General features: G+C 43.8%; 1 protein-coding gene across 1 annotated transcript; it reads right to left on the bottom strand.

Moving 5' to 3' along the window:
• Positions 1 to 729: 729 nt before the first annotated feature.
• Positions 730 to 18225, bottom strand: sec24a (SEC24 homolog A, COPII coat complex component). Its single transcript, XM_079171948.1, has 23 exons — positions 17890 to 18225; positions 14408 to 15007; positions 12676 to 12840; positions 11200 to 11262; positions 10939 to 11090; positions 10120 to 10307; positions 9862 to 9964; positions 9471 to 9597; positions 8816 to 8925; positions 8507 to 8619; positions 8305 to 8423; positions 7990 to 8045; positions 7542 to 7748; positions 7066 to 7189; positions 6536 to 6694; positions 5961 to 6134; positions 5764 to 5874; positions 4206 to 4381; positions 3923 to 4060; positions 3619 to 3723; positions 3123 to 3215; positions 2914 to 3017; positions 730 to 2152 (listed from the first exon to the last, which is right to left on the bottom strand). The coding sequence occupies exons 1-23, from the start codon at positions 17948 to 17950 to the stop codon at positions 2038 to 2040; spliced, it is 3363 nt and encodes a 1120-aa protein (XP_079028074.1). The 5' UTR covers positions 17951 to 18225; the 3' UTR covers positions 730 to 2037.
• Between the last annotated feature and the right edge of the window lie 568 nt (positions 18226 to 18793).

The raw sequence follows: 18793 nt of genomic DNA, 5'->3' as shown, positions 1-18793 counted from the left end.
TCACATTCCAAGCGTTCCATTATGGGTAAGCCCAATTTAAGTTTCCTGAATGCCCGTGAAACCAGCTTCTCCAGGAAAATCTTAACGGACATTTTCCTCTTATCTTCCTGCACAAGATTTTCACGAGTCGCTGAAGGAGCTCTGTTCTGGTCGTCGACGTCCAGGGATCGTGTTGGTGCAGGTGTTGGTGAAGGTTTTTGTGTTGGTGTCAGTTTTACAGTGTCTTTTAAAACTCGGCTTGTCCTTACAGCGATCATGTCAGCCCGAGTGTCCTGCCACCACTCAAACAGCCCCAGGAAGTTCAACATTTTGTCCCATAGCTCATCATACAAGACAATATCTTTTGGACTTCAGCGTTATTCGACTCCAGAATATTTTCAAATTTCTTTTCCTAATCTCACAAAACAAGAGCAAAAAACAGATTAATTGGTTCTTTTTTCGTATTTGCTACCATGTTACCCGTCTTCCTCAGATTGATCTCTGGAGCTGTAGGGGATGCAGACCGTCTGGAATTGAGTTGGGAACCACTGCAACAGACTTCCAGCTCTTTAGCCTGTTAGCTTTCAATACAAAATGATCAGGTGTGTCGTGGTCAGTTATTCCCTGTGAGATAATTAGATGTGTGAGGTGAAGGTATCCTTCCATTCAGCTCACGCAAATTGATTCAAAATCCGAGTTGAGCACCTGCACACTTTAACATCATTTTGTCCACACCTGAAATTTACTCTGTACAAACAGGCTACTTTTATTTTTTATTAAAGACAATTTTGTGCATGAAGGCCAAAACATATCCGTCTGTTCCTAAATACATTTTTGCTTAAATAATACATTAATTACAAATTAATAAAACAAAAAACCTTCAATTCACGCTCAGTCAAGAGAAAACCTGACTATTATTGGTCCATATTCTGTTTCGTAGTCTGAATAACTGCTCACCCACCAACACACAAAACTACATCTGAAAAGTCCCAAACATTTTATTTCCGTAGTGTCACTTCACCTTAATAATTATACTAAAATCATCAGCATTTCTTCAACTTTATTTAACGCAGCCTTTTTCAATATACAAGTATCAATAAGCATGATTAAAAGATCACAATGGCTTTATTATGTCTGTGTTAAAGAATTTCCCATATCCTATTATATTAAAATATTTCATATATAGAGTCCGTATTTAAACAGAGGTTTAATAATAAAAAGTGACTTCCCATACAAGGCAATTATAGAATTCAATCAGATCGGGAGTCTCATAAATTATTAATTATCGGAAACAGAAACGCTGAAATGAACCAAGAGAACAGCGACGTCGTCACAGAGGTGCTGAGAATGACCAAAGAGAGAAAATAAAGATGACAAAGAGCTTCTGAAGGACACATCAGACCGATGAGAAACGACTTCCCGCTGCCGAGTCCACACATTCAACGCAGCGAACACCGTCTACAGATGTTTTCGACACACACAACTATAATGACTGAGAAATTTGTAAAAAATCCGTCCTTCGGGTACGATATGAAGAGTGTTGTTAGAGCTCAGGTGTCCTGCGAACAAATAGTCCCGGTGACGCTCTATAACAGTCTTTGAGTGCAGGCATACCAACCTTCCCCGTGAACCTAGTCCGACGCATACACACGCTTCAAAGACGACCGTGCTTTTTGAACAAAAACACTTCAGTTTGCCTGGACTGTATCTGAACGATACCTCAGTAAGACAGCATTGTTCTATGAGAATAAACACTGATTCATTCAATCACTGACATCCATAACCACCCCATCATCATCATCTTGGATTCACTCTCCGTCCTCGCACTGTCCGCCGCATCGGTTTGATTTGTGTGACGATAAGAGTTCACGACGGTTCTGCATTTTCTTCAGAGAGATGGTGAGAGACCACAGCTGGAGATGGAGCAAGAGGCACCCTCGAGTCTGACTCACACTGCTTTCACACAAACACCATATACATGCACACACACACACACACACACACACTGATGAGCGTCCTTGCTTCAGTGTTTCCTCGTCTCCACAGTCCCACTGAAGATTATTTGGAGATTTGCTGTTGGAGGTGGAGCAGGAACTCGTAGTATGAAAGGGCCGACTCTGTCCGGTCCTCGATCATGTTCTGCATAAAGGTCGGTTTCAGCTGGCTCTCGTCCCTGAGAGGGTCACAGGGCAAAGAGAGAGAAGTCATCAGCTGTGGTTCTTTCATTTCAAAGTACAGACGAAGGGAATTCAAGCGTCTTTTATTATGAAAATGTAGAAAATCTTCAAATTTTCCCCACTAAACTTTGTGGTTTTGTTTTGTTATAGCAGCTAGTCCACAAGGCTCCAGACTATTTTCATTCTGAATGTTAGCCTTTATCATCATCAATCATCTATAGTGGTTATTTGCATAAAAACACACCATTTAAATGATCAGGGAATAAAAGATAGTATTATTACTATTGATAAAAACAATCTCGGAATTATCCGTTTTAATTATGTTTTATTAGTTGCTTACAGCTAGTGTCATAATTCACTCTCTCGCATCCATTTGGTTTTGCTGTAAAAACATCTCCCTCAAACTGTATTCATTCAAATGTCTCCATTTCCAAGATAACATTTGAACACATCGGGAAAACGTTATAATTTACATTTGCCCAATAGTAATTTATACTGAATACGGCCTGAACGCATCATAATGGAACCATCGTACGTTAGCGGTGCTGCTATCGCTGGAAGCTCTCCTAATGGAGCTGCTCAGTTTTCAGATTCTATCAAGACTTTATCAGCCATCTGGGTTCTGACGGGTTCACTCAGTGGAACAGAAGGTGACCGTGACAGTGGAGTACCTGCCAAAGTTAAAATCTACCAGCAGCTGTCGGCTGGTTTTAATCTCCCCGGCCCTCTTTACTCTCTTATACGGGATGTTGCCCACCTGATGACGTGCAGGGAGGGGAAGAACGGCCTCTGATCCCTCAGCCAACCGATGAAGGCTCTGGTTCTCTGCGACTCGGCGGTGTCCAGCTCTGGGAGCAGATACTGTGAGGAGGAGAGAGCGGAGGAGGAGGATGCAGTGAGTGAAACTGTAACGGTTTGTACCGATGCGAACATCCTCAAGACAAGTTGGTTTGGGAAAACTCCTACCAGGTTGTCGGGCACGGTAGCGTAGCTAGGAACTCCCAGGACTTGTGTGAGGAAGTTGGGGTGGCAGTTCCGTCCGATCCACAGGTACATCACCTTTGGGAACATAAAAGACATTTATTAAATGTATGTATGTTATTTATGCACTCTTCTCCAGTGTTGCAGAAATGTTTATGTCATAGTTAATGTCTTGGTTCATCAGTATCACCAAGGCTTCATCACAGAGCTTCCACTCTGCACCGTCATACAGACACAGGTGTATCTTGACCTTTTCTGAACAAGACGCTATTATTACCACTCCGTCCACAGACTAAAACCCGGAGAGAACATTATCCAAAAGCATCTTTGACAAACGTAATGAGAGAGAATGTAGCACATCATCAAATGAGAGCTTGAGTGACATCCAAAGTTGGATCTTTCCTCAGGATTCAGCCAGGTTTGACACATCAGCCTTGTATTTCTGCTAAGTTTAAAACCCCCCCGGCTTAAAGCTTCTCACCGTTCCAGCATCCATGAGGAACGCTGCCTCCCTGCTGAGCTTCTCCACAGACAGCTGCAGCACTCTGGGCTGAGGGATGGTCTGCTCGTTGATGTTCAAAGCTCCCTGAGGAGGCAGGAAACAGGAGATAAGAGACGATCGCTCAGGGACAAGGTAACACATCAGGCAACAGTGGAAAATATTGGGATGACAGGGGGTTGTTTTTTTAGCAGTGGGCTTAATATGAAAAAACACAGAGCATTAGGCTGTTAAGAACTAAATAACGGTCCTTAAATCTTTGAGACGTAATTTTTATCCTCCTCACCTCATCGGTGAGATCGTCGACGCGGTACAGAGCAGGGTGGATCATGAGCATGGAGTAGACCAGTGGCTGGTACTTCAGCTGACACATGGCAAACAACCGGTCATCCAGCCTGGTGCTGGTGCCCGTCCTGAAGGCTTTCTGCAGGGGTGCACAAGCAGACACGTGAAACTGGATCAGTAAAGGCTCGATGGAGCAGGAAAGCAAACAGAGAAGACTTCCTCCGAGTCTAAAAACACATTAAGGTTTATTGTCAGTAGTTGTAAGTGTGTAGCGTCTGTCCGACCTGTTTGAGCAGCGCGAGGATGAAGAGGGGGAAGAGTCTGAGGCAGGCCGGGGCCAGCAGGCCGGGCTGCTGGATGGTCAACACAGACTGCCGGAACGACGTCAGCGAGTCGATGGCAGCGTTGGTCATCGCATCTCTGGCGTCGCCCATACTAGCCGTCGCCGAGCGGTCCACAGCTGGAGAGAGAGAGACAGAGAAGGACGCATTTGAAGTCGGGTACGTTAGTTCCCACCTGGCATTAGAAAACGTCTCCAAATGAGTCTCCAGTGACCCCTTGTGATCACCTCTCACTTCATCTAATGTTTTTAAATCGACGTGATGCAGCAAAGCACCTCCTGTGCATTGACTGCCGGAAAAATAAAAGAAGGAGAAGAAGAAATCAACACAGACTACAGCCTGTGTCTATTCCTTGGTGTGTTCCAAGCTAACCAAATTGGCCAAACACTCGTGATGTATCTCTCTGTGGACTTGTCATTTCAGCTGAGTGCAGGATTTTAAAATCTGACTTTAGTAGATACAAGCAGAGGGAACAAACCTAATTGCGTCTAGGTGAGACTTAGTGGCGCCTCAATCCATGTATTTAACGGGAGAAGGAGGTCAGGACTGGAGGTGTAGAAACTTGTAACGTTGCTAAAGTGGGATTCTTTAAAAGTAAGAAGGCACAAACATGTGCCATATTTCTGATATTTCTTCATCTGTTCTTGCAGTGATCTGACTGCTCAGTATGCGACGGTCGCTACGTAACCGCAGCTGTCGCCACTCGTCGCCATCTGTCAGAGCTAATAACAGTGAAGGGGATGAAAACCTGCAATGATTCAAATTAAATCAAAAGACTATCGACTGCAACAATGAGGAATCATTTCATTGTGATGCTCTTTAGACAAATCCAAGTTTATCCATATTACACACACACACACACACACACAAAAATGATCACAGGCATCAAGACAAAAATCTGCACGTTCTACTTTATCTTTTCAGTCCTGCTTGAAGTTACTATACGCAGGGATTAAATCAGCTGTGACGTGTTAAGTTAAATACTGATTAATAACAGTTATATCAGAACTAGTGCTGCAAAGAAGGAGCTCCGATACGTGGGCAAATATTTTACAATCCTGAATGTTTGTCAGGTCAAGAGCGGGGCTCAGAACATTAGTTGCTATTGAAGGTATGACCAATCTGATTAAAAGCTAATTTTTTGACATGATTAAATAATTACTCACAGGACCAGAACATCTCGTTTCTCTATTTGTTTTCATATTCTGTTGAAGGAGGAAAGTTTCTCTGTGCTCGCATTAAATTTGATTTTAAACATGTGCACGTATGAGCACGGTTTGGTAAAATAAATTGTTTTTAAACAAATCGAGGCCAACATACTACAACGATGTAGAAACTTGAAACCTCCAGTAGAAGACATCTTATGAACTGTGTTTGCATATTCATAGATTCTAGACTCTTGAATTAGGGAGAAGGGGAAGATGCAATTTTTAGAATTTGTACATGTCCTAAATGTTTGGAGGGGATATTCTAAAAAGGTGTTAGATAGTTTAGTACATACCCATGCAAGCCAGCAGTCCAGTGATGGCCTGAACATCAGCTCCAGCAAAGATGTCCGACAGAGAATTGACCACGGGGAGACACAAGGTGTGGACACGGATCCTCCTCTCTCCTGTAAGACAAAACAAATGTTATTTAAACAAGAAATTCTCACAATAGCTTTGAAAAAAATCTACGTGTGTGTGTGTGTGTGCGTACCTTTGCTGGACGTATAAAGCAGCGCGGCCTGGAAAGAGACGACTTGCATGTCGTCCAGGTTTTCCTCGATGGACATCTGAACCGCAAAGCCGGCGTCTGGGTTCACGTTGGGGAGGGACAACAGATCTGTGGAGCGCACAAAGAAGTTCCCGTGGAACGTGTGGATGGACAGACCTGCAGAGAGACGGAGACAAAGATTAATCAAGCTGGACAGATGGCACACACCTTTGTCAACGTTTTTAAATGTGCCATATAAATAAAGTTATTCTTATTAACTATAAACACAAAAAATGAGCCTCAACAACAAGAAAAATGTATTTGCCTGGACTCTAGAGACATCATGGACTTTAAAAAGGGACCGCTCACCCCAAAAATCTAAAATCTATTCTGTTCCTACACAAGAACTGTTTCTCACAACAAGGTCTGTGGATTATCTTGAGTAACCGGGTCATGACTTCTGGAAAGTGACTTTTCTGTTGAGGTTTTCAAATGTATTTTAGAAGTAGAATAAATACTAAATGTGTCTATCCAGGTCAAAGCTCGAGCTCAAGCTGCAGCTCTGGTTCCAAACGGACCTTTGGTGCAGCGTATCCTCATGACGGCCTCGAAGCCGATCTTCCTGGTTAAGTATCTCTTGAGATCCTTCTGGAAGCACTCCACCTGAGCGGGGTTATGCTGGTGGTGGTAGGAGGGGTAGTAGTAAACGCTCCCTGCCGAGTATCTGGATATGCAGCCTGGAAGAGAGACAAGGAACACAAGAGGGAGAAGATGCTGATCGTCTTATTTTTGACATGATAAAAAAAAAAGATATAGTCATCTGCAAATGCTACGATGAAAAACTTGTTTATGTATCCAGCCTTTGCCGAGGATGTATTTATGTGTTTTACACCCATTATACAGACTTATTATCTGTATTTTTAGCCCTTGGGGGTTGCCCCATAAACTTCAAATGCATTTCCCCCCGTTTAATAAGCACACAACATAAAAAACAGAAACTAAATGATAAATTTGACTCTGATGGCAAATCCTGAATTAGCAATATCAGCTCGCAGTGCTCTGTATTGAGCACTAGACGTGTAAACAGTGCCAATAAACCCTTCCTTACCGAGCGATGCCAGGTCGCAGTACTGGGAGCTGAGCAGGAACAGGTCAACCGCCACCTGCTGGCCGGAGCAGTCCAGAGCCAGCTTCTTGTAGAAGTCAGTCGCTGGAGATAAGTGCTGGACGTCCTGAAGGGGAAACACACACCAGGTGGGACCATGAGCTCTAAATCACAACGTAATGCGACTACCAAAGATGTGTCAAAATCAAAAGACATTTGTCAACATAAAATGATCGTTGAAGTGTCAGAAAGACAGATTTGTTCTGAATGCAGGCTTTAAGATTCCACTCTGAATTTAAAAAACACTCTTGAGGCGTTCTCTTCCTAAATCGGGGACCAACAACACATCACACTGACATGCTACTACTATAATGAGCATTGTCAACATTTGTAGTTCTGCTTCATGAATATTCTACTGTTTAAATATCATAATACTGCTCTTTAATCCATCTCTACGATGTCCGACACACGACTCTCACCTTGGCATTCGCCCGTTGGTTGGGGTCTTCTCTGGACTGGAGCGCCCCCACACCGAGGTTAGGCAGCTGGGTCTGAAACACAGACATGCGCCCTCCGGTGGGCAACAGCAGCTTGTAGGCCGCTTGCAGAGCTGAACCCAGGGCAGACTGAGTCTCCATGGTCTTCTCGAATAACGTCGGCAGGCTCTTCAGCAGATCCTGCACAAGCTGAAAGACAAACATAGGGAGCGAGTTTCACTTTTGAGACACGTTATTGATCATATTTCATCTTTTCTTCCATCTGCAAGGAGGTCAGAACCCAGAGTGTGTGGCCACGAGGTTAAACTGTGCAGTAGTTATGAAAGTGAAGTCCTACACAAATAAATAAAAACACATGACTAAGCTTAAAATTCATAAATATGTCAAAACGACGAGGTTTTGTAGCTGTAATCAATGTAAATGTTCTTACTTCTTTGCATTCGTTGAGGTTGACTAGAAGGCTGTCTGGTGTTGGTAAAAAGATATCTGAGGGGCACAAAAGTTTTTATTATTATTTAAACATGCATAATACAGTCACGCTGATATCATGCTAGTGATGACACGTGCAGCTAAGAGGAGACAATATTTGTGGAGCAGTTAAACGGACATCAATGATTAAAAAGTTCAGAAAAACTGAAAGTAATATTGATGATTTTTCTTAAATATCTCTAACATTTCTATATTTATCAGTAAGTTTCCACACATCATGTGTCCCGTTGCTGCAGTAATGAGCGTGGAGTCTCACCTTCGATGTCGGACACGATGAGCATCTGAGGCTGAGAAAGTCCCTCCTGGAGGTTGTAGAAGTGGATGGTGCTGTCGAAGGTGACGAAGCCCACCTTTGTCCGAGAGTCTCCAGGAAGCCTGAGACACAGACGCACACTTTAAAATGCTGTGCCGCCTTTACCGACGTCTCCAATAACTGGAAAATCAAATGTTTTACATACGCATTGATGTTGTCCAGCAGTGACTGGCAGAACACACTCAGGTAGCCCGTCTCCACTGCATTGTGGGATACGTCAAGAATGAAGAGGTAAACGGCAGGCTGTGGTGGCCTCAGCTGGGTAAATCAGGACGGACACATGCAGGTCAGTGAAGACCCACCATCACCATCACAAACACAAGATTTCAGTACCCTGTACACGTTATTTAGTGAGTAGTTGTTGAGTCCTGGTTAGGGACTAGAATCTAACTGTTAGAATAAACTGAGCCTGCAGATAAAAGTTCAGATCCTAAACGAGACCAACGAAACCCACCATGTATTCTGAGGGAGCGATGAACTCGATGGTGGCGTTCTGGACCTCGGGTCTTTTATGTGGCTCTCCGTACGATCTGCTGACTGGGTTGTACATAAACTCCTCCGGAACTACACACAGAGACACAACATCTAGTGAGGTTATAGTTCTTAAATAGTGTCCTTTTTCATGTGTGTGTGATGAGCGTGAAGGAAAAGTAAGGGGGTGAATCGTTACTAAAACATTATTTACATTTAATGTTCAACAGTCTGAAAGGTGGGAATGTGTATTAGAGCGGCACATGTATGCAAACTTAAATAAAAAAAATGTATCCCTTTATTACATCTTTATATAATCACACTAATAAATCATCATATAACAGAAGTAGATGGAACCTTCACCCGCTACAACTGAATATAAACAATATCCAGGTAATATCTAAGATGCAAAGGCATGTATACGTTTCTAAAACTATCTAAAATAAAGTAAAAACAATAAATTAGAAGCAAAAGTGAGCTCACCAAGTCAAATTCCAAGTAAACAGACATTGTAGCTTTATAATGCTTCTTGTAAATTGTTAGAATTCAGCCTCGTCATTGTACTGTGGGTAGGCTCTGTTGTTTGGGCTCTTTGAGATGACCGTGTCTCTTTCATCACCCCTCGACCCTTTTCTTACCGTCATTGACCCGATGGCACAGGTTGCACTTCCACCTCCTCTGGTCCAGGAAAGAGACGAAGGGGTTGATGTAGGTTCTGCATGAGCGACACCTGACGATGGTGCTGGATGTCACCACAGGAAGCTGCTGCAAGGAAATCCAGAGAATAAAAAGCAAACGGTGTGAGAAGTGCCTCCGGGGCAAAGTTAAACTCAGTTTCTTAAAACTGGCATTTCAATAACAACTTTCTTGTTGCCGTTCACATTCTGCAACGTCTGTGTCCTCAATTAACACAGAAACAAACATGAATTAAGTCAAACAGAGTTTGCTTAGAGGCACATTTAGTCAAATCCTATTCTGAAGAAAAGTGCAAAGAAGATCGTCAGTGTTTATATTGAAGTGAAGCGCTACCGAGAGGTCTTTGAAGGGGTGCAGCAGCAAGCCCAGCGGCAGCTTGGCTTTATTGAGCAGCGACTGAGTCTGAGGGATGCTGGTCAGCGTACTACGAAAAACCCTGATGAGACAGAAACAAACACACAGGAGTTCATGGTACTTGAAGTGCTTTCCACAAAATGATTATATTTCAAAAACACATAACATCACAGTAATATCAGTTTAAAAAGGATAATAACTATCAACGCGTGCTGTCAACAGTCGTCCGAGGCATACTCTGGGTTGCAGTTGATCTTCTGCAGGTCCTGTTGGAGGCAGGGTGTCGGGGCGGGGATGGGGATCGGTGGCAGCAGGTTCCTCTCCTGCAGCAGGTTGACCACCCTCAGGGCCTCCGGGGTGCTGGACTGGAGGCTCATGGCTGCCAGGGACGGGCTCAGCTGGGCTGGCCCTGGGCCACCAAGTGGCTGAGAGATGGGAGAAGAACAAGCTATTCAGATAATCTATTTATCCAAATCCTACGACAAATCGTTTAGCATGGAGGGCCAGCCATGCTTTAATCGATTGGTGTGTATATATATATCTGATATTCACTGCCTCCAAATCTGAGCCCTTTAAAAGCCAAAACAGAACAAAGATTTAGTATTTTATCCAACAGTTTCTGTCTCGTCACTGCGCAGTTAAAGCAGAACCGAAATAAAATGTGATATTAACAAATTGTCCACGGTTATGGGATGACACGGACTACCATCTGTTATGCAACACAGAAACAATCAGTCCGATGTATCAGCAAAACCACGTGTTTGCAGCATCCCTAAAGTCATTTGCTGGCATACATTTTATGAAAAAAAGTGCGATACGAGTATATCACATAACAAATAAACTGTAGGAAGAATCTGTGATGCTGTTAATTTAACTGCTCCTCCCTTTGTTAGCTTTGCTTCTACGAATGCTCAGACGTTACACATCGATGACAGCTCAACGTTTCTATATAGCATGAACAGACAGAAGGGTTATCATTCCACAACCATTAAGAATGAGCAAACAAAACAGTGAAACGCTCCAACAGTAGTCAGTCCGCACACGGCTGGGACTCACCTGCTGGTATGGCTGAGGTGCTTGACTGTAAGGCTGCGTGGCGGCCTGGATCGCAGGGTGCATGGCCGGAGCCGAGGTGTTCTGGTACCCCGGAGGGAGGGAGGGGTAGTGGCCCAGGTGCCGACCAGGTGGTCCGGGCTGATGCGGGCCAGCTGTGGAGGAGAAGGGAACAGAAAGGAGTTCAGTTTGAGTTCCATTTGTGTGTAGCTGCTATGAAACACTCTAAAGCTAGACTGTACGTGTGGTAGAAAATGGCCTTACCCATTTTGTTGTCAACATGATTATAGCTGTTTGGTGCGTGTGGGCCATTGCCAGCCACAGTCCCTGTTTTTTGAAAAACAAACAGATGTGATAATTTTAGTGACACTTTCCGCTATTTCTATCCCAGGCTGCTAACCACAGGCGGTGGATATGGAATAAGAAGATATGATCTACGGTTAGATATTCACATAAGACGGACACGAAAGAGCACTGAAGCACTGAAGAGAATATGAATGCCGATGATGGGAAGTGATGAATAACGTTGGTGCTTCTAAGATGCTATTTCAGAGGTGGGAATGGATGATGGCTAGAGGCAAGCAGACTACGGACAGGAAACATGTTACCAGGGATGCACCGATACTAAGAGAATGCTGTGCTAAAGCCGCACTAACACCCGGCTACATCAGCTTATTTTAATGCGTAGCTCTCTAAACAGAATGATGCATCATATCAGCTGATTTTGCAGAATTTCAATTTAAAGGAAGAAAAGAAACGAATTAGTGCATCCCTAGATACATTGAACGACACAGAGAGGACATGATGGGCACCAGAGCACGGACACTAATAGCTACTGAAACATTTGGCCACACCTGGACATTCAATATCACCCTCCTGGCAGTCGTGCTCAGTGGGGGGCAGAGTGCTGTTAACAGGACCCCCACACTGAGCTGGCATGTGGAGGAAGGAGGGAAACAACGGAGGGTAATCAGAATAAAAATGAAAGGACACACAGTTACAGACAGCATCACCGACAGCGTTCAGATTTGACACAGACCCACAAACTTTGTGGTTCAAACACGACATTAACGCCTCACGATATTTGCCTAATTTGTGGGGGGAAATGTCTTGACTTTGAACTTCAATGTTCCCACAAGCTTGCTAAGCAAGTTAAAAACAGACCACGCTGTTAAATACTCTACTTAAAGTGATAATGTCGAAGATTTTCTTTGACATAAATGTCTGTTAAGTCACAATAAGGATTAAGACTACGGCCCACCGACGATGGCTCTCGTATTTTAAGTGTTACGAGCTCGGTGTCTGTGGCGACATTCCTGAGAAAAAAGCGCCGATCTCTTGGACGTGACGACCAAAAACACACACCTGCAATTAGCGCTCATCACCACAGGTGGGGTCAAAGACAACAAAACTGAGTTCTTTGAGATTGTAACTTTAAGTGACTCGTCATGTTATCTCAAGGAAAATCAGCTCTATTTCCTTGTTTGTTTGTTTTTGTTCTGCACGGTCGATTCAAAGGATTTTCAAAATTAAATTGAGAGTCTCGGCTTGCTGAGTTCACACCAGGCCGTTGGCACCTTTGAAACCACACGAAATAAATCAGACAATGTGAAATGTAAATAAATAAAGAAAACAAAGTACAGTAAAGTAGAAATACATTTGGATGTGTTAATGTCTTTGTAGGTCGTCATACCCGAGGACAAAGCACAAATATGCCCAGATTTTAAAAAAAGAGCTCACCATCCGCCATGGGGGGTGGAGGTGTGGCATTGGCCATTGGGGGTCCAATGGGAGGCGGTGCTGGTTTCATGGTAGGTGGTGGGCCTGTAGGTGGGGGGCCATAGGGAGCTCTGTTAGGTTGGTATGTGTGGGGAGCCATGGGAGTCATTGGTGGGGGTGCAGTACCTGGTGAAAAGGAATGTACACCACCATCATCTATAAATGACACACCGTTTACTCAGGACATGGTGTATTACCATGCACAGTTTTACAGCAGTGAAAGAAAGAGTTAAGAGCCAATTATAATGACAAATGATTACTTATCTACAGGGAAGACTATCATTTCAGGGACAAAGGCCATCAAGAGTGTAAAGACTTAATTAGATTAGAGATTAGATTGAGAGGAAGCTGCAGGATAGCGACTGAAATGATAATCCTCTTTACTTACATTCTGCACGGTCATTTTTTTGCATTTCACATCCGCAGTGTGTACCTGACAAAATACTGTGACTGTTGATACTGGAGCCGATGACACTTTCAGCAGCTCAATCGAGCCAAAGCTGTTCCAGATTATTTTGGGCTGGTGGTGAAATGTGTGATGTTTTAAAGCAGTCAACAGAGTACACATCTCCACAAAGAGCTAAAAATTTGCTCCAGCTGGCTGATGCTTTCTTTCACTGTCACCATTGTACTGGGGAGATACGCCCTGATGGTGCTGCTGTGGGAAAGGTCACTAAAACCATGCAGACTCTTCTTGTTGGGGGAGTGAATGTGAACAGCCATTTTCAAGCCACTATGACCAAAAGATTGAGAGCTATGCGGGGTAACAGAGAGACCGAGGCGATCATGAGACCTCTGCTTCTCTGCAGAAGCACTGCACAAAAGATCGCTTATTAAAAATTCAAGGTTCATTTACAAAATGTTATAACAAATCATCCAGGCACTGCGGCCGTGGATTACACAACCACCTTCATGCTCACACCCCTTAAAACCACTTCCTCCACAGACAATGTTAATGACTAGTTGGCATAAAAATGTACTCAAGACTCTGTGGGGGAAAACCTTAAAGTCACACAAAGATAAATCAAATTACTTCCTGAATCTATCAAAAGATACACTTGTGTGCATCCGGCTATTATCCCCAGAAGAAAGCAAATGTTTTAGCAATAAAACCTGCACCAGAAACTGAAATAGAAATTTAGATTTGTCCTAAAAAGCCACGTCATGCTGCTACGCAAGAGTCACATCGTAAACAATAAAGATCTGATTTGAACTTTGTACAAATTCAGAGTAATTGAGTCCATGTGCCCGGGAGGGAGTCAGAGGCAGCCAACATGTTCAAAGTATGAACAGAGGACAAGGTCCAGCGCCAACATATCAGCATTCTTGATATGAATATCTGCAACACGTGTCAGTGAAAAAAGACAATCACGCCGAGACAAGGCACAGTAATAGTGCTACAGAAAGGGTATTAGAGGGGGATAGTGGTGGCTATCTGAAAAGAACAAAAGCACACATTCCAGTGGTTAAGTAACAGGGACCCTGGAATGAATGGGCTAAAGTTCACTGGTCTGATTTATTGATACTTTAAGGAAGGATGAGTCATCTTTTTATTAATATGACCCAAGGAGTGCCTGCATCGTTGGAGTCTCCTTTGCTCCCAACTTCTCTGTGTAGTCTTATAGTTCCTAATTTGCAAATTGTATTGTGCGTATGTACAGTTTAGACTCGAGCAGAGCCGTTGTGTTCCTACCTGGCTGGGTATATCCGTGTAGAGGGCTTCGGGGCATCCCTGGGCCTGGTGGCTGGGGGACACTATGGGACACATGGGGTGGTGGTGCAGGGCTGTAAGCTGTTGATAACGGTGGTGTCGAGCTTGCAGATGGGTTCACATGACTCGCCACTGGGCCGCGGGGAGGTGTGTTAATGGAAGCGGGTGGCCCCATCGGTGGGGGAGCTGTGTTGTACTGCCATGCTGGAGCCATGGGCTGTGGCTGCTGGGGGTTTGTGTAGTAGCTAGTAGAAGACACAGCGGGAGGAGGCGGTGTGGCCTGTGCAGGGGGCAGCCTAGGACCGGGGCTGGCAGACTGAGGAGGGGTATGGGATGGAGTACCTCCCATTAGAGGCCTCGTCAACAGCGACTGGCCTGAAGGAGATGGGTAGGAAGTGAGTGGCGGGCCAGGCTGGTAGGAACAGACTGGGGTAACGGGTTGGTATGGCCCAGAAGGGTAGAGTCCAGGTGGGCCAGGTGGTGGGGGAGCTTTGGCCTGCATTGGATTGTACGTCGGTTGGTGAGTCATGCCGTAGCCGACCCCTGGCAGCTGCTGCGGGGCAACTGGATTCTGTGACGGACCTGGACAAAATAAAGATACAGGCATGTTAGAAAATCTAATCAAAAGCAAACACTGCACCCCTTAAAAAAGATGCAGTTTGTAGGATCTGGCTGCATCTAGGGGGTGAGGTTGCAACAACCTGAAACTTCTCCCATGTGCCAAACATGTTGGAGAGTAGCTGACGCGAAAATGTGAATGGCCCCTATCTAGAGCCAGTGTTAAGATTGTCCATTCTGGGCTACTGTAGAAAGATGGCAATGCAACATGGCGGACTCCGTGAAGAGGATGAGACTTTTATTTACAAACTGTTCTCCAGCAACACTGCCACTGTGGGACTGTTGGACTCCCTCTTGTGTGCCAGATTACATAAATTATGGACTTTCCACCATTGACCAGAGCCATTATGGAACGCTTGTGTTTCATAGCCTCACATTTAAAAAGCTCAAAAGTCAAGCCACTAGCTTCCCGGACAGACAAAGCCAGCAATGCAACAGATTCCACGTCTGTAAAGGGCTTTTGTTTGTGATTCAAGTGTCTTAAATCCAAGCTAGTCCTTCTGGTTTAAATCTGAAACAGTTCAAAAAGATAACAGGAAAGACAGATGGCACTGTACTGGTAGTGACGACACACCAAGTGAAAACCACTCACATCCACCAAATGACCAATTGAACTGACAGCCGAGGGTCTAATCTCTTTACCATGATCTGCTCAGTGGCAGTGAGCGTGGGGCTCTAAGCTCTAACCTCACCCGACAGAACACAGTAGTGTAAACCACCACAGAGACTCGAGCACAATTAAGAAAGCTTTGATTGTATAGTGTGCCGATACCAAAACCAGAATGTGGCATTTGTTTCTCAACTTCCTGAATGTTAAATACTAATATCGAGAACCCTGGTGTCATGCCAATGTTAAAACAGGATCCACTCTTTTTGAAATAGATGCAAGAACTTAACAGCACAAACCATCTCAAATGCTTAAATTGCAGCACCAGTGTATAGATGTTTGCACCTTAAATCGAGGCCATTATGCAATCAGATTCAATACTATCCACTTAGCACTGCACAACTTAACTGGAAGCCGAGCTAAGTGAGTGTCAGAGTGAGAAGGGATTCGAAAACAGCTCTTCTCAATGAGCAAAGATAACTGAAGACGCATAATCCACCTCAAAGCGTTGTCATTTCTGAGACACGGGAACATCTAAGAACTAAAATTCCCAGTCAGTCACATCTCTTGTTGCTTCAGAAAAACCCTGATGTGGAATCAGAACTCTTTGTCAATCACAAATCAACCCACTAAAACAGGGGTGGCCAACCCGCGGCTCGCGAGCCGCATGCGGCTCTTTGCCCGGTTTCATGCGGCTCTTACGTTCATATCGAAGTTTGTATTTGTGTTTTTTTAATGTTCGTGTTCGCTTCGCTTGAGTTAAATACGGTATTTTCGTCAAACGCGCATGTGCGGCCACAGATTACGTTCCTCGTCGACCCATTTACCCCCCCCCCCCCCCCCCCCCCCCCCGACAACCGGCCCTTTGGGGGCAACCATGATGCTGATGTGGCCCCAGAGCGACAATGAGTTTGACACCCCTGGTGTACACAATGTTCATTGTTGAAAATGACTGGCCTGTGGTCTTAGGAGTCAATTTCTGTCATTATCATATTGGTGTGTGACATTTACAATAAATCTGGCTGAGCAAAGGTATGTGTGTGTGTGAGGAAGGGATAGGGTGATGTTCATGTGTGCCCATGTGTATGATGTGGCTCTTTGCGGTAACACAGTAAAAAATGTGGCTCTTGGTCTCTGACTGGTTGGCCACCCCTGCACTAAAAGATAAAACATAAAAGGAAGTTAATTTAAAAAATAGCCCCATGAGTAGGTTTATGATAAGAATATACAAGAAATATGAATTAGTCAAGAGAAAACACCCTCAACTATGAGCATACTACATGAAGCGTATGGCCATAGTATGATATTACTGTATACACATCAGCTGTGGAAAATATAGACAACAGAGCTGGTTAGCATCCTTAATTGACCCATCTGATTCAAAGGAGATACAAATACAATTAAGGGGGAGTAATAAACAATTAGAAAAACCACCTGCAGCATTATAAACTCAAGCTGCTATTGCTTCATCTGCACAGTAGAAGAGCGCTCCCTTCACATGAACACCAGAGAGAAATATGCGAGTAAACTCAAACTGAAGCAGGCAACTGGATGAGTGTGGAGAAAGTTCTGCAGCAACAAATCTGGATCATCCCCAATCTGCCACATGTACAGTAAAACGTGGAAAAACAAAAATGCACAAGCTATCTAGCCGGCTACACATCTGTACTGCACAACAGCGAGGGAAAAAAATAAAGCTGTAGATGGGATCATTCACTAGCAGTGTAACTGTACAGGAAAAAACCTTTATAGAGACAAGCTGGGTGTTCTATTGTGACAGGAAAAATCCAAACTATCTGAGCAGCATAGTTTTGACAGAGACACAGAGACAGAGAGAGAGACAGAGAGAGAAACTGAGCAGCTTGACAGGACAAGTGAAAGGTTGATGGTGTGATCGTATCAGAGAGAAGATGTGAAAACCCAACATCTGTCTTAGAAGTTATGATGCCTGTTGACCACTCAGTGTGTCGACCTGTTCTTAACTTGACAAACCACAACTAGCACTAGCATGCCAGGTACAGTTAGCCTACATAACTACTTGTACTATCTTAAGTCAGTGAGGTAAGACGTAACTATATGTGACAGCTGGCTGACGTTACCTTAAGTTACAGCAAGGCAGTTACGTTGGCCAACCAGTTAGCAATAGCCTCAAGATTCAAGAAGTGCTGCTAGTAGTTAGCTTCTTATAGCTCATGTTAGCTACTTTTCCTTGACCTCACTTTATATGAATGTTACTTACCATTCGCATAAGACTGTCCTGTCCCTGTCCCATTCTGAGAGTTAAACCCCGCAGTTGACATCTTGAAAATAGACACCAGGACCTAATTTAGAGGTGCTTTGGTTGGCTAATAGCTAGCTGCGTCTTTATGCTAGCTAACTAGCTATAACGTTCAAACCGGTGGCTCGTGACGATGTGACTCAAAGCGGCGTATATGGTGACGTCTCCTTATTTCTTTAAAAAGTGAATTAGCTGACTAATTGGTAATCACAGGGCCATGGCTATCACCGAAAACCCCCGTTCAACTACCAACAGGTGAGTACCGATAGGCCTAGTCGGAGTAATCGTGTGAGACACTTCTCCTCTTTCACCGGAAGTTGGGATCACCCAGGATCAACGTAAAACTCGTCGGGCATGCGCAGTATGGACACGTGGCATTTCCGCCTGTGGTCTTGGTTTTCAAGTCGACTGGAAACAAGAGGAGAGAGACCAGAGGGTAAAAATATGTTTTCTTGTGTGTAGAATCCCCCCTTTTTAAGCATTTATAATTAATAAATATCCTATAATCTGGTCATATACAATTCAAACGGTTACCAGAGTAATTTCCACCAATGGGTGAAGTAACATTAGAGTGCCTAAACGGATCATTTTAATTACTATAAATTACTTTACAGTCTAATTCACTGCAATAAGACTGTACAATCTGTACAATCACAAAACGATAACACAGTTACTCTGTTGTCTGTTTGTTATTTGGTTACATCTTTGCACTATTGTTTAGTTAGTTAATTTAATATTATTATATTTCATTGTATATATTGTGCATTTTTTATATCTAATATTTGTACTCTGTTATTCTTATTGTATATATTGTGCATTTGATATTTGCATTTGATATTTAATATTTTTACTGTGTTATTTTATC

Source organism: Pholis gunnellus (genome assembly GCF_910591455.1).
Source record: "Pholis gunnellus genome assembly, chromosome: 13".
Taxonomy (NCBI): Eukaryota; Metazoa; Chordata; class Actinopteri; order Perciformes; family Pholidae; genus Pholis; species Pholis gunnellus.
The sequence above is the reverse complement of the archived record's forward strand: the minus strand, read 5'-3'. Positions and strand labels throughout refer to the sequence as shown.

Coding starts and splice junctions, on each gene's coding strand:
- sec24a (XM_079171948.1), bottom strand. CDS start 17,950: ATGTCAACTGCGGGGTTTAACTCTCAGAATGGGACAGGGACAGGACAG. Junction 9,965..10,119: donor AAGATCAACTGCAACCCAGA/GTATGCCTCGGA, acceptor CTGTCTCATCAG/GGTTTTTCGTAGTACGCTGA. Junction 7,749..7,989: donor ACCTCAACGAATGCAAAGAA/GTAAGAACATTT, acceptor TTTGTCTTTCAG/CTTGTGCAGGATCTGCTGAA.